The sequence below is a fragment of the Hippopotamus amphibius genome, chromosome 7 (assembly GCF_030028045.1).
Source record: "Hippopotamus amphibius kiboko isolate mHipAmp2 chromosome 7, mHipAmp2.hap2, whole genome shotgun sequence".
Taxonomy (NCBI): domain Eukaryota; kingdom Metazoa; phylum Chordata; class Mammalia; order Artiodactyla; family Hippopotamidae; genus Hippopotamus; species Hippopotamus amphibius.
In genome coordinates this window covers 912156-934705 of record NC_080192.1, presented here as the reverse complement: position 1 = coordinate 934705, position 22550 = coordinate 912156, and the positions used below count along the sequence as shown (strand labels likewise).

Here is a 22550-nt window from a genome sequence, read left to right as displayed (position 1 = left end):
CCCAGCCTGCCCCCAGGACCAGCCCGGCCCCTGCCCTGCCCCTGCTCTCCCTCCCCTGCCTCCTCCCAGTGGACGTGGGGCGCGTGTGACTCTGCAGACGTGGCTCCCCTGGGCTGGGGGGGCTGTCGCTTCACGTGGCTACAAAACAAACACCCAAACTCAGCCGCTCGGAATACGTACCCTTGCTCACTAGTTAATGGGTCCATGGGCTGTTCTGATCTCAGCTGGGTTTGCCCGTGTGTGGAGGATCAGCTGTGAGCTGGGACACACATTTCTGGCTCTGTCCCATGTTTGGGGCTCAGAGGGCTGCAGGCTGGTCCGGGGAGGCCTCGGGCAGGACAAGTGGACACCGATCCTCCAGCAGGCTGGCCCAGCCCACCTCGTGGCGGGCAGGCCCCTGGAGGCTGGCCTCAGAACGGGTGCGTGGTCACTGCACGAAGGCAGGTCCCAAGCCCGGGTTAAAGAGTGGGGAATAGACCCCAGAGCTTTTAGGGGGGCTACAAAGTGATGGCACAAAGAGTGTGGGTCCTGGGAGCCCCCCGTCGGGGTCCTCAGGGGTCCTCAGCTCCGTCAGAGCCCGCAGCGTGCGCCTGTGCTGAGCCCAGAGCTCCGCTCCCTGCCCTGCAGACTCGGAAGGGCCATCCCTGCCTCCCACCTCCACCCTCAGGCCGCTTCCTCCCCAGACCAAGTGTCTGGCTCGAGCTGCTGGAGGACACGGGCCGTCTGCCCGGCCCTCATCCCTGAGGCACCCACGGTGACGTCTGTCGGGGGCGCTCCCCGCCTCGGGAGAGCTGGCTATTTTAGGCAAAGCTTGTGAATGGGAGACAGCTGCTGGAAAGCAAACACGGAGTCCTCTCTGCTCTGTCTTTATAAATATCCCACTTGTTTGAAGCAAGGTCCTCATGCTTCTAACAAACGGATCTACTGACACCTCTTCCCAAGGAAGAAGCGCGGTGTTCCACAGCAGCCTGGATCTGTCCAGAGTGATGTCCTTTAAAGCCCTGACAGAAAACCTACATTGTCTCAGGACGGTAGAGAGTAAGTGAGTCCTTCTTTCTGGTGGGTCATCCATAACCCCGCACTTCTGTTTAATTTCCAAGCTCACGCACAATCAGCAGGCCTCACACTTTCCTCCTATCAGGTTCCATTAGACGGTCCTTCTCTTCTGAGTCCTACCTCCTAAATCATTATTGCAGATGTGTTTCTCCTAAGAGCCATTTGCAGGAATGTATGCTAAATTAACCCACAATATTCATTTCAGCTTCACAGTTGAGGGCTTTTATATTAAATGTCAAGAAACATTTTTAATTTGTGTGTTTAACGTCATGGGCTTGAAAACAAAAGCAAGAAGAAAACATTTTAATGAGAACCAGTATATTGAAGGCATCTATCTACCACCTTTCGGTCAGGTGCTCCCCAGGAAAGAGGCATAAAAGTGCCTGCACGTTTTCCCATTCGAAGACCAGAACTAGTTTAAGGAGCCAGTTGGATAAATTACGGGGAAAACCTTTTTCATCCAGAGACAAGAGCACATCCCGGCACCCGCCGGCCATCACGAGGACTTCCGCCAGCATCACGGGTGACTGAGAACAAAGCTCCCCCGTCTGGGCAAGTCCCGCCTCTCGCTCTCTCTAGGGCAGCGAGTACACTGGGCCTCGACCTCTGGGGGCCTCTTCTGCCCGGATCTGACTCGGGAAGTTCTGGAGCAGCTCTCTCCGATGGCCTGGGTGGGACGTGAGGCTGTGACTGGGCGTGATTGGGCATGGTTGAGCTGGTTGGGCTGGTTGGGTGTGGTTGGGTGTGGTTGGGGTGGTTGGGCATGGTTGGGTGTGGTTGGGTATGGTTGAGTGTGGTTGGGCGTGGTTGGGTGTGGTTGGGCGTGGTTGGGTGTGTTTGGGCGTGGCTGGGCTGGTTGGGCTGGTTAGGTGTGGTTGAGCTGGCTGGATTGGTTGGGCTGGTTGGGTGTGGTTGGGTGTGTTTGGGCATGGCTGGGCTGGTCGGGCTGGTTAGGTGTGATTGAGCTGGCTGGATTGGTTGGGCTGGTTGGGCCTGGGAAGCAAGCTGTGTAGTCACCACAGGGACAATCTGCCCGGAGGAGTTTGGAAGGACTGGCCGCAGTGTGAATGGGAGGCCTGGCTCCTGACCTCTTGCCGACCTCGTGCCCCGTGGGCTCTGCTCCTGGTCCTTCCTGCTTGCCCTCCAGCCCTTCTTCATCCGCTTTCCACTAGCAATGCCGGCATTCCCTCCCCGGCCCAACACTCCCCCACCAGCAAGGAGACCACCTCTCTCTGTGCAGGAGGACCTGGTCAGCTCGTCCGTCCTCCAGACCCACGTCCAAGCCCCCGGGCAGCGGTTGGAAGGGCCTGGCACCAAGCGGCCCCAGCGTCAGCTTTGCAGTCAGCCTGGTGCTGCTCCAGCCTCCCGTCCTCGTGAAGGACAGCACTTCCTGGGTTTGTCCGGGTCCCCCGGGAAGGAGACACCAGCGCTGAACCAGGCAAACCAGGCACCGGAGGAGCTGCTGCCCTGGGGACGGTCCGCCATGACCCCTGCCAGGCTGGGTGCTGGGCCGGGAGCCGCCAGGAGCACGGCCTGGGCTCCACCACGGTGGGGGCTTTCACCGCACGGGCACCATGGACCCACGCTGGCGATCCGCAGCTGTGCTCCTAGAGCCAGCACGCTGCCCGTCCCGCCTGTGCCCCAGCCTCCAGCCTCCACCGACGCACTGTGCCCACAGCGCCACCCACCGGAGTGCCCATCCCCCGCCCACCAATCCCCAGCACTGGGGCCAGAGGCGCTCTTTCAAGTGCAGGCCTGACCCGGACTTGGAGCCCTGGAGCCCCGTGGCCCCTGAGACTAAGCCAGGCCCCCCAGCCGGGGCGCCTCCCACTGCAGGCTCACTGGCCTCGCGCGGGCCCTGCTCCCACCTGCTCAGGGCCTTTGCACGGCTGCTCAGGCGGGGAAGGTGGTCTTCACTTAACCCCTCACCCCCTTAGCGCCCGCTCATCCTCAGTGCCAATCCGCCGTCACTCGCTGTCACGCTTCCCGCACGCCTAGACACGCCTTCCTTCAGACCAGCAGTCGCTAAAGGGTGGCCCGTTGAGCCCGGGGGTCCCCGAGCCCCTGGGCCCAGCTCCTTCCCACAAGAACATCAAGATGCCACCTGCTTCTCCACTGACCTGGCCTTCGCGCGGAGGATGTGGAAGCCGCTGGTGGCGGAGCCAGAGGAGGCCGAGCCCCAGCCCTGCGGGGACCTGTGCCCCGCCACCGCCCGGCCCTGGACGTGGGTGGAGGGGTCGATGGATGGGGAGGAGGTGACCAGGCCCGTGGGGTGACCACCATGTAGTGCATACAGACGTCGAACGGCAATGCTGCACCCCTGAGACCTATAAAAGTGAAAAATGATGGTAACAGTGGACTCCATCACGGGGGGGTGGGGGTGGAGAAGAAACGAGAGAAGGCGTGGGCAGCGTGCGCTCAGTCATCCAGCAGCTCCCCCCTCCCCGCCCTGACCTTGCTGGGGTCGCGCCCTGACCTTGCCGGGGTCGCTCTAGCGCAGGTGCTGGTGCACACCCTTTGCTGAATGAAAGCAGTTCCCGGCCGCACCCATCACGCAGACGGTTCTTCATCAGGGGTGAAACGTACACATCTCCTGAATGATTTATTAGCCTCTGTTTCTATATTTTCACTTACCATGTCATTTATTGTTATCCATGGATTTACTAGTACTAAGTGTCGTGGTACCCTGCGAGATTTGACTTACTGATGTTTTATTTAGGATTTTATTTCTGTGTTTTCAGTGAGATTGAACTTTTTTTTTTCTTTTCTGGTCAGGGTGTCAGGGTTGCGCCAGTTTCATAAATTCCGCATTTTTCTACAGCATCAAGGACGCGTGCCTCCCCTGGGACCCCCCCCCCCAAGACGTCCCAGCAGCCCCCTACCTAACACTCTGTCCTGGGGGGGCGTGGCACAGGAGGGGCGTCTGACGCCCGCCTCTGCTCCTCTGAGGGGCACTTGTTTGCTGTTGGTGCTTGGTGCGGGGCGGGCACTTGTCTGCAGAGATGCTGACACACGCTGTTACCGGTGTCCTCCGTTACATGTTCCTCGTGAATTGCACTTTAAAAATAACAGACACTCTTCTGTGATGTTTAATGAACTTTGTCTTGAGTTTATTTTTGTCTAATATTAATACCAATATGTTTGCCGTATTTGTTGACAATCACCTGGTACATATTTTATTTCTTGTGCTTCACCTTCTTTTAGGGTGTCTCTTATAATCATGAGAGGGCTGGAACCATTTCTTTTCTCAATTTGAGATCTCTGTCTTTAAATAGAAAACGTCCAGCCTGCCACTGTACCACAGAGGCCCACATGTGCCACGGGCCAGCCCTTTCTCCCAGGTGTCCTATTTCCACGTTTGCCCGACTTTGCTTTTCCTGCCCGTTGCTGGATGGAGCCTTCTCTCTTCTGTTTCTCCTTTGGGAAGTTATCTATCCAATTTCTAGTGGTTACCCTAATTTTTAAAAATAGGTTTCCCAGGGTTTTAAAATAGTACATGCTTATTATAAAAAGTTAAAGCAGTACAAAATGAAAGGAAAGAATTAAAATTTAAAATCTTGCCGTGCAGCCCCTGGTGAACACAAACTGTCGGCTGCGAAAAGGAACGAGGAAACGGACAGAATTGACTATAGAAGCAGCTTCACACAACAAGTGTTAATTTCTATCAAGAGTTTCACGTTTTACTTGAAATAAACAGACTTTTTTAAAAGTGAAAGTGAAGAAATGGCTGAAATATGTTATTCCTTCTCCAATGTTCCTTTAAAAAATCCCACCAAACCAGGGTGGGGGAGAAGAAATTACAAAAATACATTAAAAGGTTGGAGCTCTCTTAAATTGCATGGTTTCAATTCTAAGCACATATATTTACTCAATGGCACTGAATTTGGAGAAATTCCCTTTCTCTATTCACCTCCTAAGTGTCATTAAGAAGACCACTAAGGACTTCCTTGGTGGCACAGTGGTTAAGAATCCACCTGCCAGTGCAGGGGACATGGGTTCAATCCCTGGTCCAGGAAGATCCCACATGCCGTGGAGCAACTAAGCCCGTGCGCCACAACTACTGAGCCCACATGCTGCAACTACTGAAGCCCATACACCTAGAGCCTGTGCTACGCAACAAGAGAAGCCACCACACTGAGAAGCCCGCATACAATAATGAAGAGCAGCCCCCATTCACCACAACTAGAGAAAGCCCACGCGCAGCAACGAAGACCCAATGCAGCCAAAAATAAATAAATAAATAATCAAATAAATCTTAAAAAAAAAAAAAAGAAGACCATTGATTACGTTGTCCGGTTTCCACCATCTGCACCTGTTCCATCACAGCTACCTCCGCTCTCCAGCAAACTGGACCACTTTCCCACCTCGATCCCTTCATCCCCAGCTCCCGTTGGAACAGCCCTGCTTGACTGGATTTTGCTGTCACGTTGTCCTATGTTTATCATTCTGGGTCCTTTCAGTCTTTGTATTCAAGTAGCATTTTCCTTCCTTTCATTTTCTTTATTGCGGCAAAATATACACAACATGAAATGTACCATCTTAACCATTTCTTAGTGTAAGTTCGGTGACATTAAATCCATTCACTTTGTTGTCCAAACCATCCCCACCATCTGCCTCCAGAACCTTCTCATCTACCCAAACTGAAACTCTGTCCCGTGAAACACTTACTCTCCGTCCCCTCCCCAAGCCCCTGGCCCCAATATCTACTCTCTGTCCCTGTATATTTGACTACTCTGGGGACCTTACAGAAGTGGGATCATATTATATTTGTCCTTTTGTGACTGGTTTATTTCACTTAGCATCACGTCTTCAGGGTTCATCCGTGTTGTAGCAGGTGTCAGAATTCCCTTCCTTTTTAAGGCTGAATACTGTTCCCCTGTGTGTAGGGACCACGTTTGGTTACCCATTCACTTGCCATGGACACTTCGGTTGTTTCCACCTTGGACTGTGGTGTACAGACATCTGTTCACGTCCCCGTGTTCAGTGCCCGGGGCACGCACCCAGGAGTGGAACCGTTGATCACACGGTAATTCCAGGTGTAAGTTTTGAGGAGCCTCCAGGGTGTTTTCCACGGTGCCTGCACCATTTACGTTCCCACCAGCAGTGCCCAAAGTTCGGTGTCTCCACACCCTCCCCAACCCTCGTCCTACTGTTTTCTACAGCAGGCATCTAGTGGGTGTGAGGGGCGTTCTCCTGTGGCTTTTCTTTTTTTTTTTTATGTGGCTTTGATTTGCATTTTCCTAATGATTAGTGATTTGTGTCTTTTTTGGAGAAATATCCTTTCAAGTATTTTGCCCTTTTTTAATCAGGTTGATGAGTTTTAGGAACTCTTTATTCACCCTGGATATTAGATCCTCATCTGACGTACGATGTGCAGATGTTTTTTCCTATTCGGTGGGTTCTTTCACTCTGTTGATAGTGTCCTTGGCTGCACAAAAGAACATTATTTAATTTTGATGAAGTCTAATTTACCTACTTTTTATTCTGTTGCCTGTGCTGTTGGTGTCATATCCAAGAAATCATTGCCAACCCACTGTCATGAAGGTTTTCCCCTTTGTTTTCTTCTAAAAGTTTTATGTTTAGGTATTTGACCGATTTTGAGGTTTTTTTTGTATACGGTGTTAGGTAAGAGTCCAGCTTCCTTTTTTGCACGTGGATATCCAGTTTTCCCAGCACCATTTGTTGAAAACATTTCCCTTTCCCCACTGAATGGTTTTGTTGGACATCATTTGGCCATAGTTACCAAGAGCACTTATTTCTGGGCCGTCTGCTCTGGCCCACAGGTCTGCGTGTTGGTCTTCACACTGTGCTGCTTGGTTACTGCAGCTTTGTAGTAACTTTCGAAAACAGGAAGTGAGTCCTCCAAAGGTGTTCTTTTTCCAGATTGTTTCAGCTATTCTGGGTCTCCAGATTCCATAGGAATTCTAGGATGGATTGTTCTTTTTCAGCAAAAAATGGCACCAGGATTTTGATAGAGGTTGCATCGACTCTGCAGATCACTTTGGATAGTACTGACCTCTTAACAGTATCAAGTCTTCCAAGACATGGACGCAGGATGTCTTCCCATTTATGTCTTCTTTTGTCTATTTGTGTTTTTGTTAATTTCTCTCAGCAACATTTTGTAGTTTCCAGTGCACGAGTCTTTCACCTCCTTGGCTAAGTTCTTTCCTAAGTATTTTCATCTTTGCCATGTTATCATAAATGAGAGTGTTACTTCTTTTTGGATTGTTCATTGTTGGGGTACAGAAATGAGACCGACTTTTGTGGGCTGATTTTGTATCCTGCAACTTCGCTGGGTTTATTTCTTAACTCTAAAAGAGTTTTTGTGGAGTCTTTAGAGTTTTCTACTTGTAGGATCACGTCACTTGCAAACAGAGGTAATGTTACGCCTTCCTTTCCAACTTGGATGGCTTTTATCTCTTTTTTCCCTAATTGCTCTTTCTGGTACTTCTATACTGTGCTGAATAGACGTGGTGAAAGTGGGCATCCTGACTTGTTCCTGACCCCACAGGGAGCATTTTTATTCTTTCGCCATCAGTTGTGATGTTTGCTGTGGTCTTTTTAGATGCCGTTATTGCACTGTGGTGGTTTCATTCTACTCCTGGTTTGCTGAGTGTTTTCTTGTTTGGGTTTTTTTTTAATTGAAGGATAACTGACATGCAATGCTGTATTAGCTTCAGGCGTACAGCACAGTCATTCACCTTCCATGGGGGGTGGGGCAGCTCTGAACTGGAAGCAGCTGCACAAAGGGAAGGTCTGCTCCGGGAAGGGGCTTGCAGAGCCCCCACGGATAAGCCTATGGTTCCCACGGCACTGCCCACAATTATTCCACGTTACTCAGAGTCACACTAATGGAGGGGGTGTTATTAGCCTTGTTTGCAGAAGAGGAAGGCTCCGTCCTCCACTGGGCCGCCCTCACGCCTTCCTTCCTGCCTCCTTTGCTGAGAACTTTACAAGCACCTGCTCTGTTCTGCTAATGCCAGAGCTGCCTCCCCGGGGGACGATTCCCAAAGCACGTGACTTTGAGCCTCCGGTGGGCATTGCTCGCTTTCAATGTGTCTGCAGCTCTGCTCACGTTTGAAACACCCAACCTCGTTATCAAGGAAGTCCGGCCTCTCCTGGGGCTGCCTGCATGGCTGCGGGGATATCCACTCCTGTGTCTGCCCCGAGGAGTGTGGGCCGTTACCCAGAGCAGAGGATGACAGGGAGGAAACGGCATGGCCCAGGTGGACCTTCCAAGGGGTCCAGCATCCCGTGAGGGAGGGTTAGGGCGGGCAGGTGGGTGCTAGAGGGCAGATGTGTCCATGGCAGACTCCCCAGCTCAGCGTCAGGCCCAGGGACACCCCTGTGGCCTGGCGGTTCACCCTGACCCCCCACCACAGGGGGTGCTCTCAGGACACATCTGAGGAGGGGGACTGACCCCTGCCCTCTGTTGGTTGATGATCTCATGGCAGAGACTAATCCCAAGTGAGCTGCCAAGGGAGGAGTGTCCTGAGAGAGGCTGGCCCCTGGGGGCCCAGAGAAGGAGGTGACAGCTCTGAGCAGGGCGCATGTGGGGCAACCCACGTCTCCCCCAGAATCTGGTTGGGGGTTGGCCGGGGGCGCGGGGAGGGTGGGCGTTGTGGGCGCTGTCCGCGGTGCTGACCAGTCCAGCTGGGGACACAGGAAGCCCAGCAGAGGCGCCCGCTAAGCCCTAGCGGGTGACCGGGCGCTGGGAACGTTTAGTGATGGACTCAGGTGCGTGAGGACGTGCCAGCAGGGAAACGTGCCTCCACAACGGCAGGTGGGGAAGCTACCCCGCACAGCCCCCGTCCGCAGGGCTGGAGGGCCGCAGGGGAATAGGCACCGTCCAGGAACTGACAGGACCCAGCTCTCTGCCCACAGCCACCAAACTACCAACAACTCCCAGGCCCCTGGCTTCTCTCCCACTCGGGCGAGGCGCCCACGAGGCTTGAGTCAGCCCAAGCCTGGAGCTCCGGCCGGGGCAGTGAGCTCTGAACAGAGCCCGATCGGGGCACCCGTTGTGGTGGGAGTTGGGGATTCCAGCCACGTTACCGAAAGACCACAGGAGGGCAAGCAGTGAGCATCCTTGAGAAGAGGTGGTAGCAAGAGCCCAGGACGGTGGCCTCAGGTCTGGCCAGGGAAGGAAGGAGCAGATATGCTGGGCAGCCTTGTTGGGCTTCAGTTCAGTGAAAGAAATTATTTCCTGGAACACAGAATTGCCCAGAAATAGACCAGGAGTTCCTGTGAAGGGGTGAGCTCCCCCTCCGCTCTGTAACTTCAGGAGCTGGCAGAAAGATTCAAGTTAGATCACAAAGAAGTGTGGGTTTCTGCCTAGAGAGGCAAGCGGACCACCAGGGGCCCACCCAGACCACAGTGTCCTCACCCCAAAGTCGCACTTGCTCTCTGACTCCAACCCGACCCTGGGGCCGAGGTTCTGCCGCTGTTGACGGGAATCGTTTGCAGCTGTGAGCCTATATTGGTTTCTACCAAGCCCAGCTATTTATAACCCCTTCCAAATGGAAATATAAGGAAATGTGTTGGCAATTTTGTCTTTATTTCATAAAACACAGGATGCGGCCAAATGGGAGTCCGTTTCCGAACGAACACAATTACAGATCTGAAACATCGAGTTCACTTTTAGCTGCAAATATTATTTAGAGGAAATCTCTTGTTTTGTAAAAAGAAGCTGCGTGTTGACAGATTTCTTTGCCTCAGATTCCAGAGGGTTTCAAAGTCCCCAGAGTCGGGGTCCTACCTCGGGCTGAGGGGCTCGTCTCCCACCCACTAGGGACCCCCCGGCCTCCTTCAGGGCTGGGGGGGGGGTCACCAGGTCACGAGCAGCCGGGAAAGCAGACCCCCCACTGCCCCCGCCGTCCCCGGCCACCTGGAAAACCAGCCCCTCCACCATCAGGTTACGGGGGCGCAGCCCCCGGCCCCCCGCGCAGGCATTGGTGGCATCACTCAGCAGCTGAAGAGCAGGTGGCGCCTCCCCCGCCAGGTAGCCCGCCTGCTGCCCCTCACCAGGAGCCCCAGACGCGGGGCCCGAGCCCCGCCGTGGGCCACGCCACCCTGCCTCGGCCTCCCGGGGCCCGCGGGCGCCTCCTTGACCGGAAATGAAGCCCTTCCAGCCCCCACCTGCTCACGTGCTGGTGGCCTGTCCTCGGAGGTCACCGCCTCGCAGCCCCCCAGCCACCTGGGACGCGACAGCACCCGCTCACACCACTCAGCCCCACCCCGGCCCCTGCCTCGCGTGCCTCCCACCCCAGGCTTTGCAGCCACATGTGTCTGTCTCTACCCCCCCCCCAGAGGTTGGCTGCACGAGAGCAGAGGTGCCCTCTCCTGGCACCTGCCGCAGACCCCACACCCAGGACAGGGGTCAGAAGAGCCCCGAGGAAGGTACCAGCCTAGGAAGACTTCCTGGAGGCAGCCATCTCCAAGCCGAGCTGGAAGTATGAAGAGGCCATCACACTCTGGACGCGAGGTCCCTCAGGAAGTGGGGCCGGGACTCAGCGGCCTGTGGGCCTGTGGGTAGGCCGTCCTCCCCATGGACGGAGACACCTGGGGCTCCGCAGGTGAGAGCCTGAGATGGGAGAAGGGGCGGGGCTGCCACCTCCTGCCTCTCCGCCAGAGTCAGACCCACACTTGCAGGACTCAGCACCCCCAGGACCCCCGCTGTTTGGCCTCCTGCCAGCAGAGCCCACCCGACCCTGCGTTAGGATCCCATGCTCAGGGCAGGTCAGCGCCGGCCCCTACGTGGAATCTGTCCTGAGCCTCCCCGTGGGGACCTCAGTCCGACACCTTCCCGCCAGGTGAGGACAGGGCCCCCTTCTCGGTGGCAGACGTGGACCAGACGGATGGTGTGCGACACTCGGGCCACGGCCGCCTACGGGGAGGCCGGGGAGGGGAGCTCATTTTGGCTCCGAGCTGGGGCCAGAGCCCAAAGCTACGCAAGCTCCGTTTCTCCATGGGAGTTTCCACAGACCCCGTGGCCTGGGGAGGACAGACAGTCTGTGGTCATCGTGGGAGGTGAGGGGACATCACTCCACCAGCTGCCGCTGGAGGGGACGAGGGCACCACGTGGCCACCTGCTGCCCGCTGGGCCCCAGGGCCTCCTCGCTGACTCTTCACCACGACAGCCCGTCCTCTGTTTCACAGGCGTCCATCTCAGCTGCGGCTGAGAGCCACGAGGTCCGGCAGCCCTGGCCCCAGAACACCCCGCAGAAAGGACCCAGCTGAGAAAAAGGACACAGAGGAGCAGACCCTCGGCAGCCCCGCTGACGATGGGGAGACGCAGGCCCAGGGGAGGGCTCCCCTGGACCTCCCTGCAAGCCCCGTTCGGGTGGAGGGTGGGCTGTCCCATGCTGCCGGGCCCAGCCCCTGGACCTGGCGACCCGACCCCGAGGCCGGAGACCCTCCTGCCCGGCACGTTCCCCGCACAGGGACTGTCACGGGGACGGTACGTCCCCAGGCACCACGTCCCCGGTGAGTGACGGGGCCATCGTTTATTTTTCACATAAAAAATGATTTTGCCAAATGCACAAAATCTTAGAGCATTTTAGGTCCCAGGGTGAAACGGCCGAGTTTCTTAGGAGGCGATGGCTCTTGTGGCATCTCCGGGCGATGGATGACACGAAGCCATGGGTCAGGGGCGCGCCAGCCCGTGTCCCAGGAGAGGGCAGGGGTCTGGGGCCCACCTGCTGCACAGAGAAATAGCTCTGGACCCCACCCCCAACCCCGGCCAGGGCCCTTCCTCCCTGGAGGAGCGGGAATCAGCTCTGACCAAGCAAGCCCAGGGCTCACGCTAAGGGCGGTTTTCGATATATCCCTAATAACGCAGAGGGAACTAAAGGAAGAAACGTGGGGGAGGATCCAGGTGGGCTTGGTCTGCGCCTCCGCGCGGCCCCCACTCCACCAGGCCCAGCACGCCAGCCTCACAGCCAGCTCCCCTCGCCCACCCAGCCCAGGCCCTGCAGCCCCTCCCAGAGCAGCCCGAACTGGCCTCAGCGGCCCAGGCTTCTGTCCTCTGCGCAGGACGCCCACCCCTCCCCCTCCTTCAGAGCCTGGCGCCCCCCCACCCCCCGCGGCTGCATCCAGCCCCCGAGGCGGGACCCACCTGTGCAGGTGTGATTCAGGCGCAGGTCCCCGCGTCCCACCTCTCCTGGCTGAGTCCAGGAGGAGTCGCAGCATCAAAACGCCCCTACAGGAGTGTCACACGGGAGAAAGCCGCCAAACAGGGGCCCAAACCCCTCTCCTGCCCCAAGTCCTCACTGTGTGGCCCCAGGCAAGTCGTTTAACTTCTCTGGGCCTGTCTCCACTCCTATCAGGTGGTCATGAGGGCAGCACCTGTGTTGTCGTGTGAACAGAAGTGGATGCGTGGAAATCAGTTTGCCAGGGGGTCCTTGCTAACGTGGCCTGGACGGGTGAATGGACAGACGGGCGAGTGGATGGGTGGACAGGTGGGTGGATGGACAGGTGAGTGGATGGACAGGTGGGTGGATGGACAGGTGGGTGGATGGATGGACAGGTGGGTGGATGGACAGGTGAGTGGATGGATGGACAGGTGGATGGTTGGGTGGGTGGATGGATGGACGGATGGGTGGATGGACAGGTGGGTGGATGGACAGGTGGGTGGATGGACAGGTGGGTGGATGGGTGGACAGGTGGGTGGATGGACAGGTGGGTGGATGGGTGGACAGGTGGGTGGATGGATGGACAGGTGGGTGGATGGGTGGATAGATGGACAGGTGGATGGATGGGCGGGTATATGGATGGACAGGTGGATGGATGGGTGGACAGGTGGGTGGATGGACGGGTGAATGGATGGATGGACAGGTGGGTGGATGGATGGACAGGTGGGTGGATGGACGGGTGAATGGATGGATGGACAGGTGGGTGGATGGATGGACAGGTGGGTGGATGGATGGACAGGTGGATGGACGGATGGATGGATGGATGGACGGATGGGCCAGAGAAAGAACGTTTCACACCAACGGCTCCTTCCTCCCCCCGTAGCACCCCCCAAGGAGATGCCCTTTGCTCAGGGGCAAGAGGTGGTAGGGTCACCTGTGAGCCCCCAGGGTTTCCACGGCTCTGGAAATCCAGAGACCCTGAGCCTCCAGCACAGCAGCCGCGTGTGGCCTGGGCGGTCTGCTTCTGTCTGTGGCCCCGGGCGGGAGGCCGGAGTCCCCGCCGAGAGAGGCGCGCATGCAGGCGTCGTGCACATGCCTGGCCTCATCGCCAGGCTCAGGAAAAGTCAGCAATATCCACGTGCCGGCGTCAGGGACAGCTGCACAGCTCCTCCCAACCTCGGCCCTTCTGTCTTTAAAATTATGGTTAGTAATTAGCAGAGAATTTTGACTTAAAAAAACAAGAGTAATAAGACATTTAATGGTTTCCAAACTAATTGCAAATATGGCCATAATTGGAAAAGCAACTCCATAAAAATGATAGCTTGGCTCCGGCTGAGGCGCGACGATGCGTGCGTGGCCGTGGGGACATCTGCTCCCCTTTCCCCTCCGGGGCCCAGAGGCCGAGTCCCCTTCACATCCGCGCCCCCCTGCCCTGCCTCCCAGGGCTGGCTGGATCAAGGAGCTTTCATTCTCATTACCATTTTTTATATTAAACAGCTTTATTGAAATATAATTCACATATTACTCAACACACCCATTTAAAGTACACAGGCCAATGCCTTTAGTATGTTTATGGAGTTCTGCAGCTACCACTGCCATCGACTTTAGAGCATTTTTATCACCCCCAGAGCCCCACTCCCCCCGTCTCTGGCAACCACTGGTCTACTTTCTATCTCTTCAGATGCATCTACTCTGGACAGCTCATAGAAATGGAAATCATACGACACGTGGTCCTTTGAGACTGGCTTCTTTCACTTAGAATATGATTTTCAAGGTTCATCCACATTGTAGGACGTGTCAGGGTTTCATAACTTTTTACGGTTGGGTAATATTCCGTTCTGTGGATACACCTCATTTGGTTTATTTATTTATCCTTTGGCAGACGTTTGGATTGTTTCCACTTTTTGGTTCTTACAAATCATGCTGCTATAAACATTTACGTACGAGTTTTCAGTGGACATATGTTTCCACGTCTCGTGGATACACACCTAGGAGCGCAATTCCTGAGTCATTTGGTAACTCTACGTTTAACCATTTGGGGAACTGCTGAACCGTTTTCCGAGGTGGCTGCACCACGTGTCCTTCTGACCACCAAGGAGGAGAGTTCCAGCGTCGCCACGTCCTCACCAGCAGTTGCTACTATCTGTCCTTGAGCTGTGAGCCATCCTTTTGGGTATGAGGCAGTATCTCTGTGGTTTTGATCTGCATTTTCCCAGTGACTGATGGCACTGAACATCTTTTCATGTGCTTATTGGCCATGTAGATACCTTCTTTGGAGAAATGTCTTAGATCCTTTGCTCACTTTTCAATTACTTTATCATTTTATTATTGAGTTGTAATAATACCTTATATAAGTCTTATAGATTCTAGATACAAATCATTATCAGATATATGATTTGCAAATATTCTCTCTAGTTCTCTGGGTTGTCTTTTCATTTTCTTGATCGTATCCTTTGATGCCCAAACTTTTCAATTTTGTTGAAATCTCACTTACCTATTTTTTCCTTTGTTGAGTGTGTTTTGATGTCATATTTAAAAAACTGTTACCTAATCCAAGGTCATGACAACTTATACCCATGTTTCCTTCTAAGAGTTTACAGTTTCAGCTCTTACGGTTGGATCCTTGATGCACTGTGATTTAATTTTTGAGATGGTCTGAGGCAGGGACCCCAATTTATTCTTCTGCATGAGTATAGCCAGTTGTTCCAACACTATTATCTGAAAAAACTATTCTTTTCCCCCATGAATTGTCTTGGCACCCTTGTCAAAAATCAGTTGACTTCCAGCGTAAGGTTTTATTTTCGGGCTTTCTGCTCTAGTCCACTGCTCTGTGCGCCTGTCCTTAGCAGTACCACACTGTCTTCGTGACTGCAGCCTTGCAGTAAGTTTTGAAATCAGGAAGTATGAGTCCTCCAACTTTGTTTTTCTTTTTTCAAGATTGTTTTACTCTATTCAGGGTCTCTTGAGCGTCTATGTGAATTGTAGAATGACTTTTCTATTTCCACAAAGACGTCAGCTTAGATTCTAATTGCAATAACCATCTGTAGATCAATTTGGGGAGTGTTGCCGTCTTAACAATAATAAATCTTCTGATGAATGAACATGTCTTTCCATTTATTTAGATCTAATTTAATTTCTTTCAACAATGTTTTGTAGTTTTCAGAGTACAAGTTTGCTCTTCTTTGGTTAAACTTATTCCTAAGTATTTTATTATGACGATGCTATTGTAAGTGTAATCATTTTCCTAATTTCACTTTCCATTTGCTCGATGCTACTCTACAGAAATACAATTCATTTTTGTATATGGATCTTGCAACCTGCAACCTTTCTGAACTTGTTTACGGGCTCCAATAGTTTTCAGTAGAGTCCTTGCCTTTTTATATACAAAATCATGTCATCAGCAAATGGCAGTAGTTTTACTTCTTCCTTTCCAATACGGATGCCTGTTACCTCTTTTCTTTTCTTTCCTTTTCTTTTTCCTGATGCGCTGGCCAGAACCTCCCATGTATGTGATGTTGAAAAGAAGGCATGTGATCCCTGTCTCGCGCCTCGCCTCAGGGGAAAGCATTCAGTCTCTCACAATGAGGGGTTACTTAAGCTGTGCCTTTTTCATAGACGCCCTTTATCAGGTTGAAGGACTTCCCCTTTACTCCTAGTTTGTTTTTATCATAAAGGGGTTTGAATTTTGCCACGTCTTTCTGCATCTATCGAGAGGACCATGTGGTTTTGTCCTTTATTCTATTGATTTTCAGATGTTCAACCACCCTTGCCCCCCAGGGCAGGCTGGGTTACTTTAGTGAAGTCTGTTTCCCACCGTGTGAAGCCTTTGGCGTCACTGTCCGGTGGCTCGGCCTCGGGCACGTGCCGTCACCTGGGCGACAGGCTCCCTCCTGCGCGTCTTTCCCCGTCCGTCTGTCAGGCCGCTTGCCCCGTCTGGCATCACACTCAGCCATGCAGCTGAGCCGCTGGAGGGAGAAAGAGAGGCGGTCACAGCTCAGATGCTTCAGCTCTCAGAATTCTTACCAAGTTTCAGTAAATTTTCTTGAATAAATATTTCTTCATTTGCTATATGCCCTGAGGACAGTTTCAAGAGATTTTAAGTGGGTTTTTTAAAATATTTTTTGCAAGCTTTGCTTGTTTTGCTGGGGGCAGTCTTGAGTCTGTGGAGCTCTGTGCACCACCACCGTGGAAGTGGAACTCCTATTATCATTTTGAATTCCTTTTTCTAGCCCAGACCACCCACCTGTACACACAGCTGCCTCGTGGACACCCCACCTTTGGTTCTTTAAAATCCATGTAAACCCCCAAATAACTCTCTGTCCAGGCTTACTGTCTGCGAAGCCGCCTCCACCCACCAAGTGGACCAGGTCAGGAAGGCGACTGCCTCAGCACCCCTCTGTCCTCATGCCCCACTGGGCCCTTCCAGGCTCTGTCCACAGTCTCTCCCGTCCACTCGTCCCATGAGACCCTCAGCCTCTCGCTCCTGGACGGTGGGTCATCTCCGCCCGATAACTTAACCCGTATTTATTTACCAAGGCCAGGCTCCTACCTCTGCTCCTGCAAGAGGACAGGCTGACCTTGACTTCTGGGAGCGGCCCAATCGCGTGCCCTTCCAGACACACGCCTGCATCTGCTCAGAGCTCGCAAAATCTCGTGAGTGCCACACAAAGTCCTTCAAGCTAGAACATTCTAGAACAAATTTCACATTGCAGGGTCAGATGAAGAGGTTCCTTCCTGACAAGTTGGTGGACAGGACGCCTCGCCCAGCTCCAACTGCAAATTCCTGCAAGTGCTGGGGAGACACCCCCAGGGGCGCAGGCAGCCGGGAGCCGCGGCTGGAGGCTAAGTCACCGGGCACAGGAGTGAGGGCGTAAAACCAGCTGTTCTCCTGAGCAGCGGTTACATGAATAAACTAGACACACATTTGTTTACACAAATGAATCCCAACCATCATGCTGAGCGGGGTAGCGTGAGGGAGGCACGGTGCACTATGATCCCATTTACGCAGACGTCTGGAGCGCAGAAAACAACGTCGGGCACTGCTGGAGACTGGACCCCGCGGCCGCAGGGCAGGTGCGCTGCTTGCCGCAAGCGGTTACCGCAGGGGAAGCAGCCCAGGAGGGGCCCGGCCTCGAGCGCCCGCCTTCCTCAAAGCCGAGCATCTGGCAGGTCCACGCCATGTGGCAACGTGCTAACACCTGCCCAACAGGGTGGTGGGGTGTGAGTCCATTAGGTCACTGTCTATTTCTCTGTGTAGCGGAAATGTTTCATTAACATGTTTAAGGAAATGCAAGATCATCACTGGTGAAAAATTCATACTGTTGTGTAAATGACTGACATGGGCTCCTTTCTACTAGAGGCAGGATGGGTGTGTGGAGAGAGCAGGGCACCAGGGCCACACCTGCCCCCGCAGAACGCACCAAAGCATCTCCCACATGTCCTGAACACTCACCACCAGGCGGTCTGTAACCCGAGCACTGTCCCCCCCCACCTGTGACCACAGCCAGCCGCTGCCAGGAGGGCCCGGGGGGCGGCCTGGGTTTCATACCTCGCTGGCAGGTGTCTTCTGGGGTCTGCAGGAGGAAAATCTTCACTAAGCGTTGTCGCGCATCGAAGACCACCCAGTGCCCAGGCCATTCTAGGTTTCGCAGACGCCGTAGGAAATCAGACAGGCGGCGTCCAGCCCTGCCAGAGCTCAAAGTGCAGGTGCGAGGACACAGGACAGCCTCCGTGCCGGGAGAGAGTTGAGAGGGCCGTTTAACCAGACGTAGACATCAGACCTGTGGTTGCGGTTGTGGGGGCGGGGGCGGGGGGAGGCAGGGTCGACTGAGAGCTTGGGGTTGGCAGGTGCAAACAATTACATTCAGAGTGAATAAACAAGGGCCTGCTGCAGAGCACAGGGAGCTGTATCCAGTCTCCTGGGTTAGACCATGATGGAAAAGAATGTTTTAAAAAAGAATATATATACACACACACATACGCATATACATATATATAAACAAAAAAAGAAAAGAAAGCCGTGTAACAAAGCGCGCTGGGCAAAATCCAAGCAGAGGCCTGAGTGGTGAGAACCAGCCGTGCCGAGACCCAGGAACATGGTCCAGGGGTAGGAGACACGGAAAAAGTAAATACACCAGTGGCACCGGCTGGGCCATCTGGAGGCCAGTGAGGCCGGACGGGGCGGGAGAGGCAGAGATGGAGCGGGCGGGGGTCGGGGCCGGCCACGGGCCGAACGCCCGGGTCCCGGGTGAGGTGTCTCCCGCCGCGGCGTGAGGCCTCAGGGGACTTAAGCAGAGAGGAGGCCCCTTGAGTGTCTGGCAGGGACAGGATGGATGCGACTTGAGCTGGGAGGTGGTGAGCAGACGGGGGTGTGGGGGTGTCTGGAGGGTTTGGAGACGGCCCTGGCCAGCAGTGCTGGTTGGGGAGTCGTGAAGATCCCGGGGGTCTCCGGTCGGAGCAGCTGGGCCGTGGGGCTGTGACTGCAGGAGGAAGCGAGACCCCAACTGTGGCCCACAGCCAAGGTCAGCCAAGCTCAGAGGATGCACAGCGCCTGAGCGAGGACGAGGGGCTGGGACCAGGTCACCGAGATTGGGGTGGTTTGCAGAGGGGACGGGGAACAGGCCTGTGTGTGTAGACAGTCACTTATACTTTTTATACATTATAAATCCAGCCCATGGCAGGAGGGCAGAGGCAGAGGGAAGCTAAGGCCAGAGGCAGGCTTCCAGCAGCAGGTCAGACCCCTCCAGGCAGCGTGGCCCCCGGAGGCCAGAGCCCACCCCCACCCCGGGCATGGTTCAGAGGGTCCCGGGCCCAGCACCGAGTGTGAGGCTGGACCGGACACCGCCAAGGTCCTTGGGGTTCAGCCCGCCGCTGCTGCTGCTCCAGGACAGGCTGCCCAGGGGGAGGGAACACGGGGGCAAACTCCCCTGTGTGCCCAGCTACCCCCCAGGCCCCACTGCCGCCCGCTCCCCACAGGCCCAGGACCCACCCAGCGCTGGGGTCAAAGGTCCAGAGGAAGGAGGCCCGTGGGAACGCAGGGCTGCCAAAGGGCAGGGGCCTCTGTCTCCAGGGGGCAGAGCCCAGGGGCACAGAGGGCTGGGCGTGTGCGGCCAGGACGCCCCCTCTGTCCATCCCACCTGCCGGCCTCTTGACCAACGTGCTGGCGAGTGAGCAGCCCTGGGCCCCAGACACACGAAATCCCTGCAGCCCCGCCGCAGCCCCCACAGCCCTGGGGCACCCCGCCCGGCCCAGCACAGCCCTGCGGGGGTCCTGTGGGAGGTGGGCTGGGAGGGCAGGGCCTACACCCGGCACTGTGCGGAGGAGCCCAAGGGAAGGCCCGGGCGCCAGGGGCGCTCAGAGCCCTTCCTGGGACAGGCAGGCCCGGCGCCCCCGGACCAGCTCGGGCCAGCGCCAGCTTGTCCTCCACCTCCGCAAGGTCACGTCTGGCCAAGCAGCAGCAGGGGGAGAAGAAACCGTTGACGGGAGGGAGGGTCTGGGACAGAAATGGTTCCTCAGGGGTGTGGGGTCGGTGCCAGGAACACCCGGGAGCGAAGAGCTTAACAGAAAACGGGCAGCACTGAGTCATCTTCTGAAGCGTCGTGAGGAAGCGCGGGGACAGGGATGAGGGGGGGAGGATGGAGGGGGGAGGGGGAGGATGGAGGGGGTGAGGAGGGAGGGGGTGAGCATGGAGGGGGAGGGGGAGGGGTGAGCATGGAGGGGGGAGGATGGAGGGGGGAGGATGGAGGGGGTGAGGATGGAGGGGGTGAGCATGGAGGGGGAGGGGGAGGGGTGAGGATGGAGGGGGTGAGGGGGGCCAGCAGGAGGTTGCAGGGGGCCGGGGTGGGCCTGGGGTTGCACACATGGGTGTTCTGGGGCTCCGTGGGGGGTGGGGCCATGGGGGCGGGGCTCGGGGAAGGCAGCCCCAGGCCTCGTTATCTTCAAGGACAGAGCCCGCGACCACAGAGTCACCTGTCCCCCGGCATCGCCCCCACGGACCCCCCGCGGGGAGGAATCACAGGCACATGGAACCCTCCACCTTGAGCCAGACCCTGGCCAGGGCCCAGGCCCACGTGAGGAGGACGTGGAGGAGGAAGCCCTGAAGGAAACAGGCTGTGGGTGGGGCTGAGTCTGGGTGCCAGCTTCCCGCCCAGCGTGGCCATGGGAGGCACGGGGGACGTGGCCCCCTCACACGGGGCTTAGAGTCTGCGGGGCTTCCTGGGGCTGCTGCAGCCACACCCAACGGGGAAGGGGCTCGAGACGGCGCGGACGGTCCTTGTCACCACCCTGGAGCCCGAGCCCAAGGTCAGGGTGCAGGCTGGGGTTTGGTCCAGAGGCTCCGGGGAGGTCCCTCCTGCCTCTTCCAGCCTCTGCTGGCCCAGGGCTGCCCCACCCGCCGTGGCCTGCTCCTCACTGGTCCCGCCTGTCCTCAGAGGCCCTGGTAACCTCAGAGGGACGCAGACAGAGAGCTGGGCCCCTGCCTGGCCCGGCCGCGCCCTCCAGCCTCCTGCTGTGATCTCACCCCCCCCTGCCCCCGCCACGCCGTGCACCCTGCCCCCACGTGCAGGGGACGCTCACCTCGAACTCTGAGGCGGGCAGCCAGCTTCACCATCCTGCTCAGCCAAACACAGGCCGCCCACCACCACAGAGCGGCCAGGCTGCAGACGTGCGCTCCTCGTGGGGGTGTTGTCGCAGCGGCGGGCAGGGGGTCCTGGGCCCCCGTCCTCACCCTTCCATCGCACTGCCCGCTCTTGGGGTGATGTCCGCGGGCACCCAGCCACCCCTGCTGGTGTCAGCGCCTCCACGCCAGCCCCCCACGGTCACTCCAGGCACAGGGGACGCCCCTGCTTGGAGCTGGGGTGGGAGGGGCACAGCACCAGGGTGGCCGCCCTTGGGAGCCTCCGTCTGGGGGGAGGAGGGGGGAGACGCCGTCACCCAGGTAGCGACCCCTCCCCTGAGGGGGGCCCCGAGCTTGCTCTTGGGGGCGGGGGGCTTCCTGGGGGTCGTGGTGGGGGTCGAGGCGCGTCCCAGCTGTCGGCCTCACCCCGCCCAGGTCCCGGGCAGGGCCCCTGTGCCCCCCGGGGCCGCATCTGCTCCTTCTCGGCCCAAGTCAATGGGCTCCGGAGATAGGGTCCTGCACCCCCCAGGCTCCACACCCCCAGACCTGCAGGAGGGGTTTCCTGACACCGCGAGGGGGAGGTGGGCTGCGCGTGGCCCCCAGTGTCCCCCAGCCGCCCTCAGGGTCTCGGCAGACTCAGGCTCCCCCTGCCCCCCCGCCCTGGGCTCTCCTGGAAGGAGAGGCTCCCGGGTCCGCAGCGTCCCGCCCGCCCTGGGTGATCAGACGTCGCACGCGGAGCACCCGCCCCGCCGGGCGTGAAGACCCCGGTGAGACCCCTGCACGCCCGCCCTCCTCCGGAGCCCCGGGTGCCCCAGGTCCCGGCCTCCTGCTCTTGAACACGCCACTCATTAACTAGGGCGCCACGTCGAAACTCAAGGGACCATCCCGGTTCTGCCCAAACTTTTCCTGGTGCATATTTTCCGCTTTTCTCCCAAACTTTGGACTCACAGAAATCGGTCTCGGGCTGAGGTTGGGGACAGCGCCGGGCGCCCGGCCAGCAAAGAGCGCGCCTGCCACCTGGCGGCCACGCGGGGAACAACAGCAGCAGGTGGACGGGGCCGGGGCCCCGGCAGGGGACCCGGGAGCCGGCAGGCACGGCCCACCCCGCAGGGCAGCCGCCGGGAGAATCAACACCAACGCCTCAGACGCTGCAGAAAATGCCCGCTGCCACCACGCTCTCCAAAGGGCCTGGGGGCCCCGTCTGCAGCCGGCCCACCCTCGGCCTCCCCGCTGTCCCCTGAGCCCGGTGGGCGTGGGCGGATGCAGGAGAGCGAGACCCCAGGCTCAGGCACCAGGCGTGCAGGGAGGAGACCCCAGGCCAAGGGGCTGGAAGGGAGAGGTCTTGGCTCCTCCATGGTCAGGGCCACGGGCACCACCCACCTCCACTTCCTGCTGGACCCGAGCCCCCAGCCTTGTCTGAGGGCCCACCAGGCCCCTAGCAAGGACGAGGGCAGCGCCACACTGTGCAGGCTCTGGGCCCCTTCCCTCCCCAGGCCTGAGAGGCCGGCGCTGCCCCCGAGGGGACCATGCTGGAAGCAGATGATGTGATCCCTGGTCGGGCAGCCACCAGGACAGACTGAGCTGCAGGGACCCAGGGAGGAGGGTCCACCTGGTGTGCAGCCCAGGTGGGGGTCCAGGTGCAGAGCCGCCCCCCACTGTGTACTTGGGAAAACCCTGTCTTCCATGTAGGATTCACCCTGACTTTCTTCTCTCATTTATTTTAGATCGGCTACTTCATATAGATTCAA

General features: G+C 56.9%; 1 protein-coding gene across 1 annotated transcript; it reads left to right on the top strand.

The window, feature by feature from the left end:
- The first annotated feature begins 20943 nt into the window (after positions 1-20943).
- On the top strand, positions 20944-22350 carry LOC130856797 (basic salivary proline-rich protein 2-like). Its single transcript, XM_057741654.1, has 4 exons — positions 20944-21123; positions 21238-21383; positions 21480-21557; positions 21753-22350. The coding sequence occupies exons 1-4, from the start codon at positions 20944-20946 to the stop codon at positions 22348-22350; spliced, it is 1002 nt and encodes a 333-aa protein (XP_057597637.1).
- The last annotated feature ends 200 nt before the right edge of the window (positions 22351-22550 follow it).